Genomic DNA, 25,108 nt, shown 5'->3' on the forward strand with positions numbered 1-25,108 from the left:
TATAGTTTTATGTCATTTTTTAAAACATCCCGATATAGAATGTTTCTACGTGAATGATTTTACGAATGTTTTGTGTTTTTGTGAATGTTTTGTGAATGTATAGAATGTTTTTACGTTAATGTGTGGGCGTGAGGGGGGAGAGAGGTAATGAGCAATGGAAAGGCATGTATTAATATGTCAAGGGTTCTTAACTTCGAAATAAAACCATAAAATAGACGATTCATGTGGGAAAAGTCAGAAATTATTTAATAAAAAATCCTGCTATTTTGAAGTTTAAGGCCGAGGGAGAGATAAACTCACTCTCCTGTGCGCTTACCTGTCACTGAGTAACCGTTTGCTTTTGTGTCTCCTCTCCTTTGGTTTTGTATTTCCTTTATATTTATTGTTTTTCTTTGCCAATGTACTTCATTAGGATGGGCTGTGTTTTCATAACCGGTGTATATTTTCTGTTTTTTTTTTTGCTATTGTTTTCTTTAATTATAAACGTTTGTCCTTTCTGTCTTTTTTTTTTACTGATCTTGTTCATGACCTTGTGTTGTGAGTGATTGAAGTTACTTTTTATCCTATTGTTTTCAGTAAAATACGTAAACAAAAATGAAATACATATAATTAACTTGCCTTCTGTCAAGAGTTTTCCTTATTATCTTATTAGATCACCCTGGAAACATCTAAATCGAACAAAAACATGAAGTATAATGTTCCAATAACAATATCGGCCAAAAGATGTCACATATGATTCTTTTATTGTTCTGAAAAGTAATCTCTCTCTTTCACCAATTTTTTTATTGCAACTCTCTGGCATTAACGAAGGAAATTGCAAAAAAGCAACCTGACGTAAGCAATAAATCGAGTCAATCGGTAGAGCAGAAACGACAGAATTCCCAGATTTTCATACTCCATGGGAAAGTTATTGAATATTGAGGTCAATTTATTTCATCACTTTTTGAGCCTTATTGGAAAAGCCTATGCATAGTTAGGGATACTGAAAGGGCAACATGTGATGCACTCGCAAAAGATCTGGGCGTTGAGTAAATATCAATTGTCAATCTTAAACTCATCAATAGTAACCAAAGCTTCAAATAGAGAAGTCCGACAAAAACATCATATATAAGGGATGCATCTAATTTTTATGCTGATCCTAAGTATGCGAAAGTTACTAATTTTATAGTTACTAATAGAGGTTACTAACATAAATATTTGCGTAATTTTGGAATGAGAACATAAGGCCTTCAAAAAGTGTTACAATCTTGTTGAAGCTATATAATCAAATTTAACTTTTCTGAGAACTCCAGGGTGCAGATTTCAATCCTTTACCAAACAATTCCGAATTTCAAAGTTTTCATGAGAAAGATAGTCATGGATGCGTGTTTTTTTCTTTATTAGTTGCTCTTAGGTTCAACATATCAAGTCAGAAGATGTAGAATATTGGGAGAGGAGTTCTAGCTTATTTTTTCTTTTTATCTTCATGCAATTACCTGATGCCTTTTTGTAAATATTTTAAGGAAAACACTTCATTTTTACATGAAAGTTTCATGCAAAAACTTGTTTCGTAAAAAAACTCCTAAAATGTATTAATATTAGAATCGAGGATAGAACATTCAATCATGTACCGTATACAGTTATTCACGCAAATGATTTTGTAGTTGTGTTGTCGGTAATACAATGAAAAATAAAAAGTACACTTGCTCGAAATACAACTCGTTTTCAGTAAAGCACAAATGACGCTCTGGCCATTAGAGGGTTTAGGGGGAGGTTGCCCCACTCCTATTGTGGCAATTTTTGCTTGTTTTAAGGTCAAGTCAGACAAACATTTTAATTTAGTTTATGCGTTCATTTATTCATCCATAGGTGAATAGATAAAACAAAGAGTCTAATTTATGCACGTTTTGGGTTTCATTTGTTCATAAGTAAAAATTTTTGTTCATTTTAAGTTAGAATTATTATTTGACTTTATCTATGATTTTAATGAAAGTCACACCATTCAACTCAGCATATCGGAAAACCCAACTGTAGCGGTTTCAAATTCCTATGTACAAAAATGTGTTTGTTTTTTTTTGCCACAAGAAAGATCACGGATGCGTGATAATTTATTTGTTGTTTTTTTTCAAACAGTTCGTGGTAACGAACTGTAGTAAGGAGTGACCCGGCTCAATAGTAACCAAAACTCTAAAAAATGGAATTTTGATATCAATAGCTACATCAAAAGAATCGTATTTCAATGATGATTTTAAATATATAAGTTTAATCAAGTTTAGTCTTACCTATCAAAAGTTACAAACCTGAGAAAATTTGCCTTATTTTAGAAAACAGGAGAAAATAACCCCTAAGAGTCATAGAATCTTAACGAAAATCACACCATCAGATTCAGCGTATCAGAGAACCCTATTGTAGACGTTTCAAGCTCCTATCTACAAAAATGTGGAATTTTATATTTTTTGCCAGAAGGCAGGTCACGGATGCGTGTTTATTTGTTTGTTTGTTTTTTTCCAGGGGTGATCGTATCGACCCATTGGTCCTAGAATCTTGCAAGAGGGCTTATTCTAACGGCAATGAAAAGTTCTAGTGCCCTTTTTAAGGGACCAAAAAAATTGGAGGGCACCTAGGCCCCCTCCCATGCTAATTATTTTCCCGAAGTCACCAGATCAAAATTCTGAAATAGCCATTTTATTCAGCGTAGTCAAAAACCTTATAACTATGTCTTTGGGGACGACTTACTCCCTCACAGTCCCCGTGGGAGGGGCCGCAAGTTACAAACTTTGACCAGTGCTTACATATAGTAATGGTTATTTGGAAGTGTACAGACGTTTTCAGGGGGATTTTTAGGTCGGGGGGGGGGGTTGAGAAGAGGGGAATCTTTTCTTGGAGGAATTTGTCATGGGGGAAGAAAATTTTTATGAGGGGAACGCAGGATTATCTAGCATTATTTAAAAAAATACAATGAAAAAATAAATATGAAAAAGTTTTTTCAACTGAAAGTTAGGAGAAGCATTAAAATTTAAAACGAACAGAAATTTAAAGGCATACGATGGGCTCACCTCCTCCTAATATCTCACTCTTCTTAAAGCTAAAGCATTTTTAGTAATTTCAACTATTTATTCTACGGCTTTTGTGATTCAGGGGTCATTCTTAAGAAATTGGAACAAAATTTAAGCTTTAGTGTAAAGAGCAAGATTCTGACGAGGGGGTGAACCCCTTTGTATACGTAATAAAAGCATGAAAATAAAGAAGTTCGCTACGTAAGCTAATTTGTAAGTGACGTATATCTTTTACTAATAAAAACATTCGTAAAAAAATTAAAAGTTCTAGTTTCTATTTTAAGTAACCAAAAATCGGAGGGCAACTAGGCCTCCTCCCCCGCTCCTTTTTTCTCAAAATCATTCGATCAAAACTATGAGAAAGCCATTTAGCAAAAAAAAAAAAATAAATAAATATGCAAATTTTGTTTTAGATATTCATCTGAGGAGAACCAAAATCAAAACATGCATTGATTCAAAAACGTTCAAAAATTAAATAAAAAAAACAAGTTTTTTTAACGGAAAGTTAAAACCTAAAACAAACAGAAATTACTTTGTATATGAAAGGAGATGCTTCCTCATAAGCGCCCCGCTCTTTACGCTAAAGTCTTTTACTGTTTTAAGAAATAGAGTTAAGAGAAAGAGTCAAGTTTAGCGTAAAGAGCGGGGAGTTGATGAGGAAGTATCTCCTTTCATATACGAAGTAATTTCTGTTCGTTTTAAGTTTTAATGTCGCTCCTTACTTTCCGTTAAAAAAAACTTGTTTTTTTTTATTTAATTCCGGATATGATCGTCTCGAGCCAGTGATCCTTGACCACCCTTTTTTCCTTAAAGACATAGGATCAAAATTTTGCGAAAACCATTTGATTCAATATAGGTCCTACAACTAATAAAGATCCTATTTTTTGGAGTGGGAATTTCTGCGACGGGGGATTTTCCACGGGAAGAAGTTTCCACGGAAAGTGAAGTTTTCAGGGGGAATGTACCAGGGTAAGTTTTACGGGGGGGGTGTAATCTGGTATGATTTGAAAACAGTAAGAAATTAAGTAAAAGACCAAAGTTTTTTCAGCTAAAAGTAAGGAGCAACATCATAACTTAAAACAAACAGCAATTATTCCATATATGAGGGGGGTCACCCCTTCCTCCACCCTGGCTCTTTACGCTAAAGTCGGAGTTTTCATCACAGTTCCTTAAGAAAGATTGCTCAAACACTAAGGCCGCTTGAGTGAAATTTGAAAGCGAAGTATTTTTTTAAAACTTAGACTTCAGCGTAAAAAGCAAGGATCGATTAAGTGGTAGCCCCCTTATACACGGAATAGTTTTATCAATATTATGTTTAAATGTTAATCTTTACTTTAAGTTGAAAATATATATTTTCTGAAGTTCAATTTCAATGGAAAAACTAAACTATTGAATTGTAATTTAAATTTTGGGCAAATTCGAATACTCAGTCAAATTGTTCAACCAGCCATAGTTTTGTGCAATGATTTTTCAAAACATTTTATAATAAAATTTAGGTTGATGATATTCCTCATCCTGTTGCCAACCTTGGATATACATGTGTTTTAATTTACCCTCTTATTAAAAAAATCTTTCATTTTCAATTTTTTTGTAACTGTTTCTTTGTTTGTTTAAATAAATGCACGTATTAAATATGTAGAATACATTTTCTTTTGAAATAATGAGTTGCTGATTTCAACTTGAGTTCAATTCTTTGACATAAACTTGTCTCACAAAGAAAGTGAAATTGTTGCAAAAACTTTCATAGGTTCTAACTTTAGATAATAATCATGATCCAATGAAGCCTTGGAATAGTTATATTTGATAAAGAATTAATTTTAAGGGTTATTCCGAGGAAAGTAAAGACCGAAGTTGAAACTTAAAAAGAACAAAAATTATTACTTCACAGGCTATCCAACATATATCAATAAAACTAGTGCAAATAAATCAACAGGTGATATATCCCCATGAATGTAGAATTACAGAAAAATAGCGCTTTACTGAAAACACAAAAGCTAAGCATAAAGAACAAGCATATTGATTTAGGATTCAAAAGTAAGTACGTAGCCTCACAACAACAAACTAATCCATGACGCTTTTCATAGTCTTACAGGAGTGTGATATCAGTAACTTTCAGCATACAATTAAAATCATCTCAAAAATTTAAGTATACAAACAAAAAGTTAAAAGTCATTAAACAGCATACAAAATAATGGACTGATTTATCAGGTAAAATCTTTGTCTCAAGTAGTTTATTCGAAATGAAGAACATATGAGCCGTAATACGAACTCTGGAATGTCAGTTAAGTCTCTCTATAAAACGGAGAATTTCAAGTTGTGGTACAAATTGTACAGAGAGTCTTTAGTCTTAATACTAACAACATAGCTTCAATTCGAACTTGTCTATAAAATAATCGTGAAATGTCCTTTTCAGACACAAAACGACAGTCAATCATTGAACTAAGCTCATTGTGCAGAAGTGATGCCAAATTACAAGAAAAATAAATAAATAAAGCAACAATCTACAAATAATTTGCTTTTACCGTACCAAAACTCCTATATTGTTTTGTGTTTTCAGTAAAGCGATAGTTTTCTGTAATACTACAAACAAAGGAAATATCACCTGTTGATTTATTTGCACTAGTTTTATTGATATATGTTATAATTTTTGAAGTAATATGTTATATTTTTTTTGTTACAATTTAATGTACAAATAACACTACCATGATTTTTCTTATTTATGCGGAATAATTCTGTTCATGCAATATATTTGAAGTAATAATTTTTGTTCGTTTTAAGTTTCAACTTCACTCTTTGCTTTCCTCGGAAAAAAGTTTTTCTTTTTTAATTTAATCTTTGCTCTTTTTTTGTTACAATTTAATGTAGAAATAACAGTACCATGATTTTTCTTATTTATGCGGAATAATTTCTGTCCATTTTAAGTTTTAATGTTGCTCCTTAGTTTCAGTTGAGATCTTTTTTTATATAATTTCTAATCACCTCCAATCTAGCGGATATAATACACCTCAACCTTTATTAAGGAGCTGTACGAAGAAGCCGTACAAGAATTGAAGGAAAAATAAGTTTAGAGTAAAAAAAAAAAAATAGTATCGTTTCTTTTTGTAAAAAAAAAAAATTATTAAGAAGTAATAGACCTTTAATTCTTTGTTTAGAAAAAAATAAATTTAGTAGCAATGAATAAAGTAGCTCCAGCCGAGTAGCTTTGACACAAAAGGTTAATTAAGTGGACAGGTTTGTATATCGACATGCTTGTGGAAAATTTTGCTAGCTCAACAGAAATGTGCCTTTAGGCTTAGAGAGTTATTTGACCTGTCCCTAAATAGAAAAGCCGTTCATTACTTAGAAATGAATCGAAATTTCAAAAAAAGATAATTTCTTGTGTTGGTACGATAAATGGTATTATAAATTCAGTTTGTTTTCATTTCAAAAATTTTGGGAAGAGAAGGAAGAGATTTACCTGAATTCTCCTACGGAACTTTTTTCATTTGTCTTTTTTCCTCTTTGGATGCATAATCTTACGTACGGAGAGGATATTACGCTGGAATTATCAAGTAAATAGTTTGAATAAGTAGGTATAACTATAAGTAATCATTCTTTTAATATACAACTTTGAGCGATTACAGTACCACATATCTTCACTTCTCCAATCACTAAGTGGCAAGAGGTTGGGGTCAGAGGTGTAATTTATTATGGGACAGAGGGGGCAACTGCCCCTCCCAGACTCAATCCTCCGCCAGACCCCAGTTTGCCCCTCCTCCCTGCTGAAATTAGTTTCTCCAAAAATGTTACCAAAACTAAGATAAGCCTGAGTGCATCTTAACCTTTTTTATTACTATATGACTCTTTTTTCAGTTTTCTATGTCATTCTCATTTGATTTGAGAAATTGGCAACATTATTAACCCCCCCCCCTCCCCAGAATTTTGACAAAATTAAGCCCTTCGTTTTGGTATGGTTTTAGTTATCTACTAAGAATGGTGTTCAAGCCGGATGAACCGGATGACCTATTTTCCCTTTTGAATCAAAATGCTTGACAAAATACCTCCTCAGGACATGCACTAAAAAATGAGTGCATTACATTTACAAAAACATTGAAATAATAAGAAACGATCATATAAAAGGGAAAAAACCGTGATTGAAAAAAAAAAACAGGAATCGAACGCAAGACAATCTAAATTGAAGCCCAACGCTGTACTAACAGAACCATACCTCTATTAACCTATTTGATATATTGATGGATATACCTTAATTACTTAGCATATTAAGGGGGCTTGGAGGAGGAACATACTGGAGATGCTCTTACAAACCTTCATTTGAGGGTTTTGGACCATAATTATTACAATGATGATATCGTTTTATACTTCCAAGCTTCGCTATTTAAGAAGTGACACCAAAAGTGTTGTTTTTAGTGCTATATCACACTTATGTATGGTAGAATTAAAACGTTTTAAAAAGTGAGCGCATCACATTTACAAAAACAGTGAAATTATCTGAAATGATCTCATAAAAGGGATAAAACTGTGATTTAAAAAGAAACAGGAATTGAACACAAAACACTCCAATTTGAAGTCCAATGACGTACTAACAGAACCGCGCCTCTAATAACCCATTTGATATATTGATGGTTGTTTCTTAATTGCGTAGCTTATTAAGGGGGCTTAAGTAAGTAAAAAAAAGTAAGTCAGACGGCACTAGACCCTTAAGATCCAAACCGGCGGTGCTGATCTCCGTTTCATGGCCCTTCAGCCAGGAAGTGCAATGGGGGGTTGGGGGCAAACCATCCTATTAAGGGGGCTCGGAGGAGAATCATACGAGAGGTGCTCTTGCAAACCTCCAGTTAAGGGCTTTGGACCATAATTATTACAATGATGATATCTTTTTATACTTCCAAGCTTTTCTACTTAAGAAGTGTAACCAAAAGTGCCTTTTTAGTGCTACTTGAAACCTGGTGATGGTGGAGTTTATCAGAAGGATGTCTAAAGGTTTTCGACCATGCTGATTCCAGTGGTGCATTTTTTATTTAGATCTGGCACCATATTTAAGAGGATTCAGGCTCTTTTTCGAAATCACCATAAAATTATTTCTGCAATAAACTTTTACTTTTAAGATGAACTGAAACAATAGTTATAATTCCTGATTTAATGTCAGATGGCAATTTTTTTCACTAGGTAGTTTTTTTAATGCGTTTTCCAGGTTTTGGTTACTATGGGATGTGGTTTGCTCTTTACTAAGTTGCAGCTACTGCTGCAACCATGACAGATTGTTAGGAGTTATATATAGTAGCTGTTTTCAACCGAAATTACTTTTAGTTACTTTTATTTTAGTCAGCAAGTGAAAGAATTGCACAAGCGCATGCAGATTCTGTGTTTCAAAAATTGGATCTTAATCGTGATGGAAGGATAACCCTGGAAGAGTTCCTGCAAGGTTGTCTTCAAGTATGTTCTCCATCACCTTATTTTCCTGAAATGTTTGCATTATTTAGGTTTATGTACTAACAGGGTTGTAGCGTACACATGCGTACCATCGTTTTTCTAGGATATAATCGGTAATTGAAAGGTGATCTTCGGAAAAGAGGTATTTCTAATCAACATATTATTTTATGTTAACACTAACAGTAGTTATTTCTTACTAAAATTTTCATCAGACTAAAATCGTGAACTGTAGATTTATTTTTGTCAAAGCGAAACCAAAGAAAATGCTTAATGTTTGTTTCTCATGTTAGGTAGATAAAATGTTTAGGTTCAATCTCTCAACTAGTAGACTAGTCAGGAACTCTGGAGCCTGATTTAATTAGGGTAGGAAATGAAGATTAAAGGCAACATTTACCACAAAAATAGTGTCGTCTTCCTAAAAAAGCCCAATAGGGAAATATTTTACGCAGAAATAACAAAGAAAATATCTGATGGTGAAATGACAAACAATTTAAAAATATATATAGAAGAACAGCAATCAATCAATGTAACAACCAAGTGATAACCTATGCTTTGAAAACAATTTAAAAAAAATGTATAATTTTCGGTTTTATACATTTTTTTATTCAAAAAAGGGATAATCTTCGGAGCGACAGGTAGTGGAAATTTGATTCTGACATTGGTTCTCGTGTGGCGAAAGCTACTGTTCAAATATTAATTACTAAGCCAAAAGACTCTCCCTTGTACCTTTGTGACATATTGATTTTTTGAAAGTGTCCATGATGTTCGGTAAACAGACCGTTATGTTTATAGAGTGTTGGCCATAGGCACATTGCACATGTAGAGAAAAATCTTCAAAATGAGCAACAAAACTGGAGACGACAAGTAGGACGTCCTTGAATGGGGTAGGAGGAAGCCATACAAAAGAAATTGAAGGAACTATAAATCTCTTAGGAAGGGGCAAAGAGTGAACCTCCAATGATATTGGCGTTGGATAGGGATGTGTACAGATGTGCTGGCATCAGGCAGTTTTGCATCATGATAAGTAGTCAGCACTACTTCCTTTCTTCTTTTATTTCTTCTTATATTTCTCAGTTGTACCTCAGTATCCACCGATGACAGTTCAAATTTGTTTGGATTTTTTTGCAAATCGCGGATTTTAGCGAATAACTCACTTTAGTGTTGTTAGGCATTTGATTTTAATTCTTATAAATTTTGGTTTTTTATTGAATTTTATTTATCTTTGATTTTTCGGCAGTTTTTTTTTATTTTTTTTTTATTGGTTTTGTTGTACTTTTCGCGTTTTTTTATTTTTCCTTGATTATGTTATTTTTTCGCACTGAAGAAGAGAGGTGTATTTTCTCGAAATATTCGCTTTCTGTTTTTTCTTCAATATTTTTGTTTGGCCTTTAAAAACCCCATTTTTGATCGTATTCTTCTCTATGTTAAAATAAGTACGATTTTTGTTAAATTCGACTTTATGCATACGCCAATACTAATCAATACTTATCTAAAATCTTTGTTGAAGTCCAAAAAAATTCCAAGTAAAAAAGAAGAAAAAAAAATGTCACTACGAAAATTATTTTTCCATTAAGAGAAATCACGACTAAAATATCGACCCATCATCTTTATTTTGTATCTCGAAAATATCACAATTGAATTTGTTTGTTCTAAGTATATTTTATGTAATTTTGAGACATAAAAAAACTGAAAAATGTCTATGTAAAAAATAACAAAAAAATTTGAATTTAAAAAAATGCAGTTGAAGAAAAAATTAGCTACAACAAAAGGGGAGGGATAAAGTTAGGGGATGGGCATTTTGGCGCTTGGAGGTTGGACATGAATGACCATAAGTTCCCTTTAAAAGAAGTGCTGATATAGACACTCATTCCTATGAAAACGACGACACAAGAGGCTACATCATGCCTTTGTGATAGATGTTGTCAATTAAAGTTCAATGCTATATCGTAAATTCTTTTAGTCCAATTTGACATCAAATAAAATGGTTTACTTTAATCATGTCCAAACAGGAATATGTAAATAAGAAGCCAGCTGGATTATTCTAATGTTGTATCTTTTGTAGTAAGATTATGTACGTTGGTCAATGACCCAAATATAGGCAATCTTTAGAGTCTCATGGATCTTACCAATGGAGTATCTCCCCAATCACTACTTACGGAGCCAAGAGTAGCACCATTCCAAATAGTTTCCATATTTCGGTTAAAGGGAGCTACTGACCCTGTCGAACCCTTTTATGTTAGGAGCTGCGTCCAAGCATTGATTTGTGAATAGTTTTCAATCTAATTACAAAAAAACACACAGACGAAAGTAACTACTGAATATACAGAAATTGCACCAACAGCCACTATTATCGCATGTAACTCAATGAATTTCAATCAAATTCCACGATGATCTTTGATTTTGGAACTTCGGTTTACTAGTTTTTCTTGGTCAGTTTTCTTTTGGGAAATTAGAGAATTTTGGGGATATCTTGCAAAATTTGGAGACAGTGGAAGCACTGATTAGCTTGCGCATGCTAGTATGCTTGCACCTAGCAGAGTTGCCAAAGAGTATCTCAAAAAATCATAATAGGATATAATTTGTCCTTTAGCAGAAAAGCCACAAAACAAAACACCGTGGTATTCAAGTCATAAACGAGTTTTAGACAAATAGGAAATCATGTCTGACAGCGCTTTGTGGGAGGCAGAGGAAGAGAGGTAAGAGACAGATTTCCTCTAATGTTTAGTAGTTTCGCTCGTTTTGATCACTTTTTATCTGTTGTAGACATTATACCAAGATAATATGATAAGAAAACATGATCTGATAATAGCTTTTTATATTTTTTGGTTTTTAATATTATTGGTTGTACTTCATTGGATTAGTCTACTGCGTAAGATACCACCCAGTTCTAAACCCGCATTGCTTAAATGTTTTATTAATTTGAAATGATATTTTGTATTTGGATTCATGGTACGCTATCTTAATTATTATTCTCTTTTAGGATTCAACAATAGCGGATTCGTTAAAGCTGTTCATGAGTTCGTGATTGTTCTTTGTTTTGAAATGATGTTCTAAAAAATGCAAATAGTTAAATTTACGTTTTATGATTGTTATAAAGTTTTTATAAGAAAATGAAGTAGTAAAATGTTTGTTTTAACTTAGATTTTCATTTAAAGAAGGACTAATTCATTACTTTAGTAAACATTAATGAAATTAAAACGCATGATTTAAGGTTTAAGAGTAAAAAGTAAAAGGTAGGTTATTACTTTATTCTAGTCAGGGACATAAAAAGACTTTGGCTCTAAGGAGTGAATTTTCACGAATCAAGGGCCCTGAAAACCTTCCCGAGAACATATTTGCTAAAAGTAGGTTTCGGGTCTACCTCAACACTCTAAATAATAGTTTTGAAATAACGATATTTTATGTAGAATTTTTAAAAGGTTTTCCTCAAAAAAGATAAAACCACAAAAAAAACTGAGAAGTTGATATGATTAAAAATGAAATTTAAAAATTGATAAGTTCATCCAAGCTTGCAAATTATTTCCCCTTGGGGATATATTCCACAATTACTCAGATGATACATTACTTATTATTCTATTTGTAATTAACTGAATGTGGCCTTTTTTTTATTTTCCACCCAGTTACATTTAAGTGAATTTATTCCAGTCTTAACAACCCTCATACCTCATTAAGCATATATTCTACCTCAAATCATTATTTTTTGTGACAATTTGTAATTAGCACAAAACCAATGATGAAGGATGGGATCCAGGCCTTTCAATCCAAATTCTTTTTCTGCTTAGTAATATACAGATAAACTCGAGAACAACATATAAAGATAATCTGACAACTCTTAATAGTCTGAAAGGAAACTCAAGCCTATCATTGCTTCTTTTTGTCAGGGTTTTAAATCCTAATTAATGAATAAAAAATTCACGGAATTATAGGAGTAACCTGAGTGAGATTAAGAGAGTTCATATCCCATTCCTTGCGGACACCTATTATTGATTTCACATTAAAGAGGAGAGTAAGCTCCTTAGAATATAGAAGTTAATTCAAATTCTCTGCCAATCAAATACATTTTCGTTCGAAAGTTTAGTTTTACTTCTGTTTCTGACATGAATGACAAGTGACAACAAGTTTCTTGAGTAAAACTTTTCCGAGTTCTAACTGATCCTATCGCTCTGAAACTTTCCGTATTACAATCAGCAATATCAAATAAAAAAAATATGAAGAAAGAAAATAAACAAACCAAACGCAAGGCAAAACCGAGGCAGGGTGAATGAATCAAAGCAGATGCACATTTCATGATGAAGAATCAAACACCTGTATCTTTTTTTTACAATTAATGAAAAATTAGAGTAAGCGGGTTTCGGGGGCTTTCTGAAATTCCGAGTTTCTATAATTTTCTCTATTTTCCCGAATTTTCGCATTATTCACCAGCTTTTTTGTTTTGAGTAGCCTGTACTCCTACACCCTGCCAGAACGAAATTTTTTACTGACTTTCTTGGGTTTATACCCTCGTTAATCTCTCTTTTCTTCTGGAATCTTAACGAAGATACTGACAATTCTATTAGCAATGATGGCTTTAACAATAAAAAGAGATATAGTTATGCCCAGCAACTCAGTGGTGTTTGTCCTACATAAGTTTTTCAGCCGTTTATGGATTTGACCCACTACCTTATTACAAACAGCAGGAAAATCCAGCCTGTTTGTATTAAATTGTTAATGTTCTAGCTAGTACTTCACAAAATCATGCCTGAAACAAAATGAAGTATCTGATATTTTCAAAGCTTCACAGAGGTAGGAAAATCAGGATTTGAAGGTGTTTGTGAAGAAACACAATTTGGCGAAAAAACGACCAATGATGCAATAAAAAATTTGATGTTATTCATGAATTAGGTTGGATGTTAAAGAAATTAAACCTTTTCTAGGATCAAGAGTATATTTTGAAGATTTAGTGGTCTTTTTAGGTAGCAACAATTCTCACGCTATAGGAGAGTACCGAAGTTTTGCACGACGACCGGAAATGCTATTGAGCCAGAATCCTGAAAATTACCGGAAAGGTACAGTCTCAGTGGTCTATTCATTGGGGTATATTGTTCGTCCCCAAGCACGCATATACTTCCTAGAAAATAATTCGATGTCGTCGACCAGTATTCCAATAAACCAACAGCCACGTCTATTGCATATTTGAACAGCATCTATTAGGATGCTGGGAAACATATTATTTTATGGGGAGGGGTGTTAAAGCCCTCATAAAAGCGTTCGATGTTTTCAAAATTTTCATGATAAGTGTTTCAAATGAATCAGTACCTCAATATACGTGAAAGTGTGCGGTGTGGATGCTGAGGAGGGGCTTCTTATTGCGGAGGTGATAGTTTATTTCTGAAAAATCACATTTAATTTCGAAAACCAACTACACTAAATGAATTCTTTTCTCAAAGCATTGTTCTGTTGAAGTTGGATTTTGATGCAAAGGGTAGTGTTTGATGGGACAGTGCCCCTCGTCATATTTCAGATAACCCTATACATGGTATTAGAAATAAACATATCTTAAATAAAGAGAAAACAGTTTTTTTTAAATAACAGTGAAGAGCAACATAAAATTTTAAAACAAACAGAGATATATAAAGGGAGGGACTGCCTCTTCCCCATCACCCCCTCTTTAAGCTTTAAGTTTGGACTTTTTTCCCTAGTACTTTAAAAACAACCGGTCAAAGGCAAGGACAATTGGAATGGGATAAAATGTATTTTTCACAATGCCTCACGAACGGAATAGCTTACTGATGTGCATTTGCTTTAAACGACACAATTACAACTTCAAATTTTTAGAAGGTAACTTACAAATAAAATGCTTATAACTACCCATTAACTAGATTTATTTAAATCGTAAATACTTTTAGTAAAGAACTACAAAATCTTAGCAAAAAGAGCGGGGAGCTGAATATGAGGCAGCCTTATCATATAAGAATAACTTCTGTTCATTTTAAGCTCTGCTGTTGCTCTTTACTTTCGTTTCAAAAGATAGTTTTTTTATCTAATCAAGAACTTAGGAACGTTCTCCATTCACGAAAGAAAACACACAAAAAACTTTGAACTTTTCCGCATTTGATGATGGCTGCATCAACATAAAATCTGCAGCAAATATTCTTTTGGATATTCTCTACAGTTTGTTTTGCAGACTTGGCCAAATTGAAACATAAACAGCTCATATTTCAATTGAAATCATTTAACAGTTAAAAACATAGGCTGAAGAATTATTCATTCCAGAAAAAGTTTAGAGTAACTGAAAACGCCGTTAGATGGTCATACAGAAGAGTGATAAAAGTAAATGTGCTCCGACTACTACTATTACAACTAAAAAATCACTGTAGCAACAAGCCACCTGAGGCCAACACAGTGCCGTACACTCCACCTCCATTCCGATCTTTTCCATGCCTCCCTATTTACACTCTTTCAAGAAGTTCTAATTTCCCTTAAATCTTTCCAAAGAAAGTGTCCTTTTCATCTCAATCTTTTTCATATTATAGCCCTAGAAAGCGGGATTGAACCACACTTTTTGTAAAGCTTACTGTTTGAGATATGGTCAGTCAGTAGGTTACCAAAAACAATGCGTATGCAATTTCTCTGGAAATCTTCCTCTGTTTTTTGGAGTTTTTTTTCTGTTTTCTGTCTTATTCTAGTCTTGGTTCGCAGACTTAACTTCCTGTTCTTGCATTTTTTTTTCAACTGTGAAAGGAAACCCTGGGCCTTTGCTATTCTACTTCTAATATCTTCACTGCCCCCACAATTTTTACTTGTCAACTACCCCTGGTAAGTGAAGTGGGGTAAATGAAGTTGTCCACTTGATCGATCTTTTCGTGACCCAACATCACTTTTTCACCCGACTTATTCTTGTTCTTAACGACTTAGTCTTCTTAACATTAATTTAAAAACCTGTTCTTGTACCCTGAGCTCGCTACTAATATTTTCATCTAGGATGCGAGAGCTTTCCAATTGTTATTAGCGACCCGCTGTTTTGAACAAGGAAAGTTCTGTAAGTCTCCAAGGCTTACATAATGAGCAGATAAACGCATTTCACATATTAGGAGATATGCTCATTTTAAAAACCAACACTGTCTAAGTAATTACAGAAATAAATAACATATAGGAAAACGGATCAGTGAATCAATCATTCACACTGATTATAAGCGAGCCGGTTATCTCATTTCGAGAGGAAAAAGAATAAGTATCACATATGTCCCTTGAGTTACTACAAGACAAAACAATCTTGAATAGGCTTGCAAAAAAGGAACCTTATAATCATAGTGATTTTGATTAACGGAGAGCATTCCATCGAAAAAGAATTAATAAAGCAGAGGAGGAAGTAAAAGGTACCTTGCTTCCAAAAAATAAGGGCTAAATTAATTTTTCTAAGAGATAACCTCTAAATCCTTAGCAGTGTTGACTATTTGGAATCTACAACTAACTAATATAGTTAGTTACAATATAGTTAGTTACTAACTAATACAACGAACTAATATAGACATTGCAGCGTTGATCTGTTTTTGTTTTTGTTTTGTTTTTTTATGCAAACTCTATTGCTATGCCCTCTTCATCCCTTGTTTTAATTTTATACGATCGCACATTCTGTACCATTAGTCCCTGTCGACTACGCATTAATATTTATAAATTAGTTTTAATAATTTGTATATAAACACTGGAAAACTACTGGCTATAACATAACATTAAATTCTTGTTTCTATTTAAACTATGTCCTACTTCCTATCTTTTAGATAGGAGCATATAAACTGGATCTATCTTCTAATCAGGCAAAGAGACTTTTTTCTTAGTTATAATTAAATAATAAAAAAAAGTTTTTAACTGCAAGTAAACAGCGACATTAAAACTTAAAACGAACAGAAATTATTCTGTATATGAAAGGGATTGTCCCTCCTCAACGCCCCGCTCTTTACGCTTAACTTTGACTCTTTCTCACAACTCTACTTTTTAAAACAATAAAAAACTTCACCGTAAAGAGCGAGGCCTTGAGGAGAGGAAAACCCCTTTCATATACGGAATAATTTCTGTTCTTTTTAAATTTAATGTCGCTCCTTACTTACAGTTAAAAAAACTTGTTTGTTATTTAGTTTCACATATTTTAATTTTGGCTCACCGCGCATGAATAATTAAAACAAAATTTGCATATTACTTTTTTTTGGCTAAATAACTTTCTCATAGTTTTGATCGGACAATTTTGATAAAAAATGGGGTGGGGGAGGGGGCCTAGTTGCCCTCCAATTTTTTGTTACTTAAAAAGGCAACTAGAATTTTATTATTTTTTACGAACGTTTTTATTAGAAATAAATATGCGTAACTTAGGAATTAACTTACGCAACAAACTTCTTTATTTGTATATTTTATTACGTATACGAGGAGGTTCACCCCCTCGTCAATACCTCGCTCTTTACACTAAAGCTTGAACTTTATACCAATTCTTTAAGAATAAGCCATGAATCATAAAGGCCGTAGAATAAATAGTTCAAATTACTAAAAATACTTCAGCATAAAGAGCGAGGTATTGTGGAGGAGACGAATCCCCTTGTATACATATTAACTTCTACTCGTTTTGGGTCTTAATGCTGCTCCTTACTCCCAGCTGATAAAACTTTTTTTTTCTAATTCTTTTTATGTAATCCTAGAAAATCGTGCGGCCCCCTTCATGGAAATTCTCTTCCCTCATGATAAATTCCTCCATGGAAAGATCCTCCCACGTAAACGTCTTCTGGCAAAAAAAATAAAAAATTCCATATTTTTGTGGAGGGGACCTTGAAACTTCTACAGCAGGGTTCTCTGATACGCTTAATCTGATGGTGTGATTTTCGTCAATATTCTAATACTTTTAGGGGATGTTTACCCCTATTTTCTAAAATGAAAAATTTTTTCTCAGGCTCGTAACTTTTGATGGGTAAGACTAGACTTGATGAAACTTATATATTTAAAATCAGAAAAAAAAATGCGATTCTTTTGATGTAACTATGGGTATCATAATTCTATTTTTTAGAGGCTCGGTTACTATTGAGCCGTGTTCGGCTCACTGTTTGATTCATTGTGGTATTGATTTTATAATTTCCTATTACAGTTGCAGCATTTGCGGTTGCACTTACGAGTGAAAAGGTTGGGGGTAAGGATGAACATGATTGAGGTTACGAACGTCCAGCATGAATGTCGCTCATAAAAACGACAAAATAGTCTTGATGAGGATTCTGCCTTTATCAGTAATATACTTCGACTTTTTCGGTCAATGTGCTACTTTGGGGACTAGCAAAAGCAAGGATATTTACACACTCGTATTTATTCCTTGTAATTTATTATTTATTCCTGGTTGCTAAAAGAAAGGTATGTTAAATAAAATATCAATTGACAAAAAGTTACTGAATTATTAGTATTACCAAAATTTTAAATTGAGATATATATATATATATATATATATATATATATATATATATATATATATATATATATATATATATATATATATATATATATATATACATGATATAAAAAAATAAAATCAACATAACACCATTAGAAAGCATTTACTACAAAAAAGAGAAAAAAGCAAAACTAAAATGATTCATCAGTGAGATTGCTTGAAAGCCGACTAGAGCATTCGCCACGGTTTGACACACCCGTCCTAGCGGATTTCGCAGCTTCACGAAGCTTTCCTAGAAAATCTGGAAGACCTGAAAGAGTGAAACAGACAACAGTTACATCCAAATGCTAGATTTTCCACGCTATGAGGGAATAGCCCAAATGTAAGCTAGCATTATCATATGATGAATTAAAGAGTTCATAGGTGTCATTTAGTTAAATGACCGATCTTACCTGTGAAACCACTTCCTTCAGCGAATTCCAGTTCTTCCTTCAGCGAATTCACTTCCTTCACTTCTCGGAATTCATTTCCTTCAGCAAATTCCAGTAAGAAACAATTAGTTCACTACTCTCACCAAGAAAAACAAACGTATATAAGTGATGGTAAATTTTCAAAGAAAACAAACTAATTACTTTGTTTTTAACCCAAAATTTTAAAGCAACCTGCTTAAGTTCCTGCCGAGGATAATTATGATAAAGAAGTAACAAATTATTCTAAACAGCAGCTAGAACAGAAAACAATCTTTCTCCCTTTTACCGTCTTACAGTGGCTTCACGTAGCTAAAGGCTTATCACACTAATGGTTCTTAAGAATGCAAACTTTCTGACTGATAGACTATTTTAGCAGACCAGATCCTTTTATATTCCTTTGTTGACTAGCTTACGTTATGGAATGACGATGTACAACAACTATCATTTGATCGCTGTCATGGTACTGCTGTGGATGAGAAACTTGTGGAATATAAACGAAGTATGCAATTTTCGCTTTTTTCATACTACTACTACTCACAACTCACCACAGCAACAAGCCGCCTGAGGCCAACAGAGCTAAGCACGCTACTCCTCCATCCTAATCTAATCAAAGCCTCCATTTTAACCCTCCCAGGATGTTCTCATTTCCTTTAAATCTTTCTTTATGACGTCTTCCCACCCCAGACGGGGACGACCCGCTTTCCGTTTAACCCTAGACGGTTGGCCGAAAAGGACGGTCTTCGGCAATCTGTCATCCTTAATCCACACAACGTGCCCAAGCCATCTCGACCTTTCTCGGCTATTATATCCCTAGAAAGTGGGATGGAAACACAATTTTCGTAGTACTGTTTGAAATACGGTCAGTGACCCGGATACTCAGAACAATCCGTAGACAATTTCTCTGGAAAACATCTAGTAAATCTTCACCCGATTTTCGGAGCGCCCATACTTCGGAACCATATTTGATCGCTGTCATCACTGTGGTTTCTAATATCCTAATCTTGGTTTGCAGACTTACCTTCCTACTCTTCCAGACTTTTTTCAACTGTGAAATACACATTGAGCCTTAGCTATTCTACGTTTAACATCTTTACTGCGCCTGCCGTCTTTACTAATAATACTACCAAGGTAAGTGAAGCTGCCCACCTGATTAATTTTTTCGCCACCAAACGTCACCTTTTCGTCTTCACTTATTTCAAGCTATAGTGACTTAGTCTCATTAACATTATTTTTCAAACCTATTCTAGCACCCTGAACTCGCAAAACCTCTAAAAGTTCATTCATTTTGCTCACACTTTCATCTAGGATGCTTAAATGTTCAACAGAATCTAAGTCCAGAAGCGTCTTTCCTTCCCATTTCATTCGTGATCTCCCATTGCCTTTCCGGAGCTCCTTCAGACAAAATCCATTAAAATGATCCATATAAAGGGGATAGAACACAACCCCGCTTAACTCCTGATTTAATACAAAACAAGCTGCTAACCTCATTTCCTATCTTAACCGCAGCTGTGTTATTCTCGTACATGGCATTAATCACCTTAATTTATTTGTCTGGTATATCATACAAGGATAAGACCTTTGCTAAAACTTATCTATCAACATAATCAAACACTTGTTTATAATCTATAGAACTGAGGACCAAAGTGTCCTCAAACGTTTGATTCGTTTGGTTGTCAAACGTTGACAAAAGTGTTTGACAATTCAGGCACTACTCAATTATTAACCTAGGAGTGAAAATTTGGTCGAGACATCCTCCACCTTTTCTACAGCCGCACTGTTATTCTCCTAAAACATTGTCTACAGCACCTCTCAGTCTAAAAAGTATCATATTACTAAGTAATTTGCTACCTACAGAGACCAAACTAATGCCTCAATAATTACCACACTCACTCTTATCACCTTTCTTATACAGTGGTTTAATTAAGGTTTTCCTAAAATCGTCAAGTACTTACCCTTTTTCAAAAGTCATATTCATAATCTTCAGTAACTTATTTCGAACCTCAGAGCCACTATATGTAAGATACTCATTTACCACACTATCAGCACCAGGAGCCTTATTATTTTTCAATCCTTTTTGCACTGGCGCTACTTCTTCCTCACAAAACAAATCTTCCTTTACATCCAAGGAATCACAAACTTTTTCATTTTCCTCTATATCTTTTCCTACAACTCTATCTCAGTTTAGCACCTTTTCAAAGCGTTCTACCCATCTCTCTTTAACTCTTTCCTTATCGGCCAAGGGTGCCATCAGCTGGGTCACCACTTAAATCTCTAGCTATATCTTTTGAGGGTGAATTCTAACGACGGTATTTCTTGCGAACTCTTTTCCTACCCTTCTATTTTCCCTCGGGAAAATAGTTTATACGGTTGTAGAAAATAATTAGGTTGTATTTCTTCGAAAGGTCACTTTAAAAAACTATAAACTGTGCAAACAAACTCCCTAAGGGGAGTCTCAATGCACATTAAAAACATAATCTTTTAACACATAAAAGAATCTTAGCACTTGGGGAGTAGCTCAGTGTGACATGGGTAAATCTAATGTATTAAGCCCTTCAATTGGATTTTCCATACATATAAAACAGTTCGTGGTAACGAACTGTAGTAAGGAGCGACCCAGCTCAATAGTAAACGAAACTCTAAAACATGGAATTTTGATACCAACAGTTACATCAAAAGAATCGCATTTTAATGCTGATTCTAAATATAAAATTTCATCAAGATCAGTCTCACCCATCAACAGTTATGAGTCATACAAAGTCATACAATCTTAACGATCAGATTCAGCGAATCAGAAAACCTTATTGTAGAAGTTTCAAGCTCCTATCTACAAAAATGTGGAATTTCGCATTTTTTGTCAGAAGACAGATCACGGATGCGTGTTTATTTGTTTTTTTCCCAGGGGTGATCGTATCGACTGAGTGGTCCTAGAATGTCACGAGAGGGCTCATTCTAACGGAATTTAAAAGTTCTAGTACCCTTTCTAAATGACCGAAAAATTGGAGGGCACCTAGGCCCCCTCTCGCGCTCATTTTATTCACCATAGTCGAAAAACCTATTAACTATGCCTTTAGGGACGAATTACTCCCCCGCAGTCCCCGTGGGAGGGGCTGCAAGTTAAAAACTTTGACCTGTGTTTACATATAGTAATGGTTACTGAGAAGTGTACAGAGGTTTTCAGGGGGGATTTTTTTGGTTTAGGGAGAAAGTTGAGGGGGGAGGTGTGTGGGAGGATATTTCCATGGAGGAACTTCTCATGGGGGAAGAGAATTTTAATGAACGGGGCGAAGGATTTTCTAGCATTATTTGAAAAAAACAATGAAAAAATAAATATGAAAAGTTTTTTCTACTGATGAGGAGTTTACCTCCTCGTAATACCTCACTCTTTACGCTAAAGTATTTTTTAGTAATTTCAACTATTTATTCTACGGCCTTTGTGATTCAGAGGTCATTCTTAAGGAATTGGGACAAAATTTAAGTTTTAGTGTCAAGAGCGAGGTATCGACGAGGGTTGAACCCCCTCATATACGCAATAAAAACATACGAATATAGAAGTTCGTTACGTAAGTTAATTCGTAAGTTGCTTATATTTTTTACCAATGAAAACGTTCGTAAAAAAATAAAAGTTCTAGTTGTCTTTTTAAGTAATCAAAAATTGGAGGGCAACTAGGCCTCTTCCCTCACTCCTTTTTCTCAAAATCTTCCGATTAATTGCAATTAATTAATATGCAAATTTCGTTTTAATTATTCATGTGCGGAGAGCCAAGATCAAAACATGCATTAATTCAAAACCGTCCAGAAATTAAATAAAAAAAACAAGTTTTTTGAAATGAAAGTAAGGAGCAACGTTAAAACTTAAAACGAACAGAAATTATTCCGTATATGAAAGGGGATTTTCCTCCTCAAAGCCCCGCTCTTTACGCTAAAGTTTCTTACTGTTTTAAAAAGTGGAGTTAAGAGAAAGAGTCAAACTTTAGCGTAAAAAGCGAGGCGTTGAGGAGGAAAAGTCCCTTTCGTATACGGAATAATTTCTGTTCGTTTTAAGTTTTAATGTTGCTCCTTGATTTCATTTAAAAAACTTGTTTTTTTATTTAATATATTAAGAATCGATGGCCTGATCCAGGAAGACAAAAATAGATTTTAGCTTAAAAGTGTACTTATTACAAAACTACAAGCTTAGCAACGGGACTTTGACCTATACTTGAAAATAATACTATAAGCAAATCTAAGCAAATATAATTACGAAAAGGAAAATGGGTCAACTATCTGAAAAAAGAAAAGAAACAAGGGTGGAAAACCAACAATCTCCTAATAAAAATACCACATTTCTACCTGGGACCCTGCCTATTTGTTCCTATAGCTGTAAGTAAAATTCATCTCGGTCACTATTATCTCCATCATTCGGTTCTACAGGGGCATATACTACTATGACTGATACGCTGCACTTTTTAGTCATAAAATGAGCGATTAGCATTCTATTATTAAGAACTTTCCAACCTAAACAAGACTTGGCAGCTTTCCATCATGAGCCCTACTCCTTGCAACCCATCCTTCCTGCCTGAGTAAATTAATTCTATATCACATAATTTTATGCTTCCTACCCCTGAGATATGAGGTTCTGAAACTCCCAATAAGTCCAGTTCGAAGCGTGTGAATTCGTCAGTCAAAATATCGATATGGTAGTATTTTTTTTAACGTCGCAACATTCCAAGTTTCAATTTTCCTATTTTTTTAAATAATTGAAATTATAATGGCCCCAGGAAAACCAATGATCCCAGAATCAGTGCAGAACGATGACTAACAAATATTCTCAAATCTATACGAAAACCTGAGGCCGGCTTAGAACCAGACAGCAAGAAGTCCCTGGGACCTCCAGTTGAATGGGAGTTTTGTATTAGCTTAGGCCCATCTTGGTCACAACTAGGTTTTCGACACTTGGTGATGTTCTTCTACCAACAAGAATCGAAATCCTCCACAAATGATCTCACACCTATTACCTCCGACTCATTATATATTCATGCCTACAAATATTATGCTACTACGGAGAGGGAGCCCATAATCAATAACTTAGCTAGGAAGAGGTTTCTCATCGCAAAAGAGCCCACTGAAACAAACCAAACACAGAAGAATTATCCATTCATCAAATCCACTGGAATCAAATATTTGTTAAACGAGTAACTTGAGCAACTTCTTGCTTAATTTTGTTATATTGCAAGAGAGGGCTTCAACATAATAAAATTAAAAATATAAAAATCAAGATATTTTGAAAAGGTGCAAATATCAGCCATAAACAACATCTGAGATATGAGATATAAGTCATGTATTTCATACTTCCTGTAGATTAGGTATCAAACAAAAAAAACAAATAAACAGAGAAGCATTAGGATAGAGTAGCTTTGCTTGTTGATCTAACGAGAATATTAAACGAGAAATAATGAGATTATCTGTTAAATGTGGAAATTCGAATGAAGCTCATATAGGGAGACAGCAAACCCACCAGAAAATCTTTAATTAATTACTTCCCCATTTCCATTTTACGACGATATTAAGAAGAGAAATACGTACGTATTATCCCAATTCCTTAGCCAAAAAATTAGCCAAAAAACTTTGAAAAAAACACAGTTAATCTTTGCAGATTACTTTCATCTATGTTTTAATTTCGTTTTTTTTTTCAGTGACGAAATGAACAAAAAATTCAAACGATAAAGACCTACAATTTAAGAACTGAATGTACAAGGTACAAATCTTGTAGAATAATGCACAAGATAATCCGCACATTGAGTCGATTTTTTAGGGTGTTTAAACTAAAGCCACCCTTGGCTAATGTCCCTAAGAGGCCCCCCTTTACTATTAAATACTTTAGTGCTTTATTTGACAAAAATAGGCGATTACTTAAATATTAGGAATTGCTGGAAAAGGGATGAGTATTCATCCCTTCTAATCTCTCTGTAGACTAGGCTGGGTAGATGAAGGTCACTATTCCGCCCCTAGAAATGGTTGTGGGTCTATGGGGTGCGCCATGGGCACCTTCTCCGTCCCTAGATCTTCAGCGGAAAATTCAGCTGCGTGGCCTCACCGTGGCAGAATGGTGGCAATGGCCCTGCCAACCCAACCTTGGCGGGCGCCGACAAACATGCAGAAAGGGTGCCGTCAGATTTGGGATCCGTCGGTTGAATATATTCCAGCGAAACGATAGAAATGACAAACAGAATTAGAAAACCATCTTTGGCTGCGGTATTCCCGGCGAGCGATGCATCGGAGGTTCCGGCGACCCCGACAGAAAGTAGGCCTACACTAGCCGACCACCTGTCGAAAAATCGACAATCCCTCAGTGTGGGGTGCTGGAACACATGTTCATTGAAATACCCTGCGACTCAGACCTCCATAGCAGGCGAAGGCGAAAGATATTGCATCGACATTCTTTGTGCATCAGAAACCCAGCTAAAAGGAAATCTAGAAGATCAGCTCGTCTCCACCCCTGACGGGATATTCAAATTCCATTTTTTCAATCCAGACCAAGCGATGGCTCTGTTATTGCAGGAGTAGGTTTTCCTCCTCAGTACTAAAACAGCTAAGTCCCCAGTCGAATGGCAGTCAATCCCACCCTGTCAGTCAATATCACTGTCATCTCAGCCTAGGCACCAACCAGAGCCACGGACGAAAGTACAGTTGAAGACTTCTACGATGCTTTGATCCCGTCATTGAGAGCAGTTCAAAACCATGATCTACTCATCCTAGGAGGTGATCTTAACGCTTACGTTGGAAGCCACGAGACAGAC

General features: G+C 34.5%; 2 protein-coding genes across 6 annotated transcripts in view; one reads left to right on the forward strand and one right to left on the reverse strand.

Annotated features, from left to right (window-relative positions):
- Window positions 1-11,589, forward strand: part of LOC136025170 (Kv channel-interacting protein 2-like) — an 84,291-nt gene extending 72,702 nt beyond the window's left edge. For all 5 annotated transcript variants that reach the window (XM_065700933.1, XM_065700938.1, XM_065700937.1 and 2 more), the window contains 2 exons: window positions 8,358-8,468; window positions 11,446-11,589. In XM_065700933.1, the coding sequence (XP_065557005.1) occupies window positions 8,358-8,468; window positions 11,446-11,490 (156 nt within the window). In that variant the 3' untranslated portion in view covers window positions 11,491-11,589. The remainder of the gene's footprint in view (window positions 1-8,357; window positions 8,469-11,445) is intronic.
- A 6,420-nt stretch (window positions 11,590-18,009) lies between these two features.
- The window catches only part of LOC136025171 (stAR-related lipid transfer protein 7, mitochondrial-like), a 55,808-nt gene continuing 48,709 nt past the window's right edge, over window positions 18,010-25,108 (reverse strand). Inside the window, exon 7 of the mRNA XM_065700939.1 lies at window positions 18,010-18,172. Coding sequence (XP_065557011.1) covers window positions 18,054-18,172 — 119 coding nt within the window. The 3' untranslated portion in view covers window positions 18,010-18,053. The remainder of the gene's footprint in view (window positions 18,173-25,108) is intronic.

This window comes from Artemia franciscana, chromosome 3 (genome assembly GCF_032884065.1).
Source record: "Artemia franciscana chromosome 3, ASM3288406v1, whole genome shotgun sequence".
In the NCBI taxonomy this organism is placed as follows: Eukaryota; Metazoa; Arthropoda; class Branchiopoda; order Anostraca; family Artemiidae; genus Artemia; species Artemia franciscana.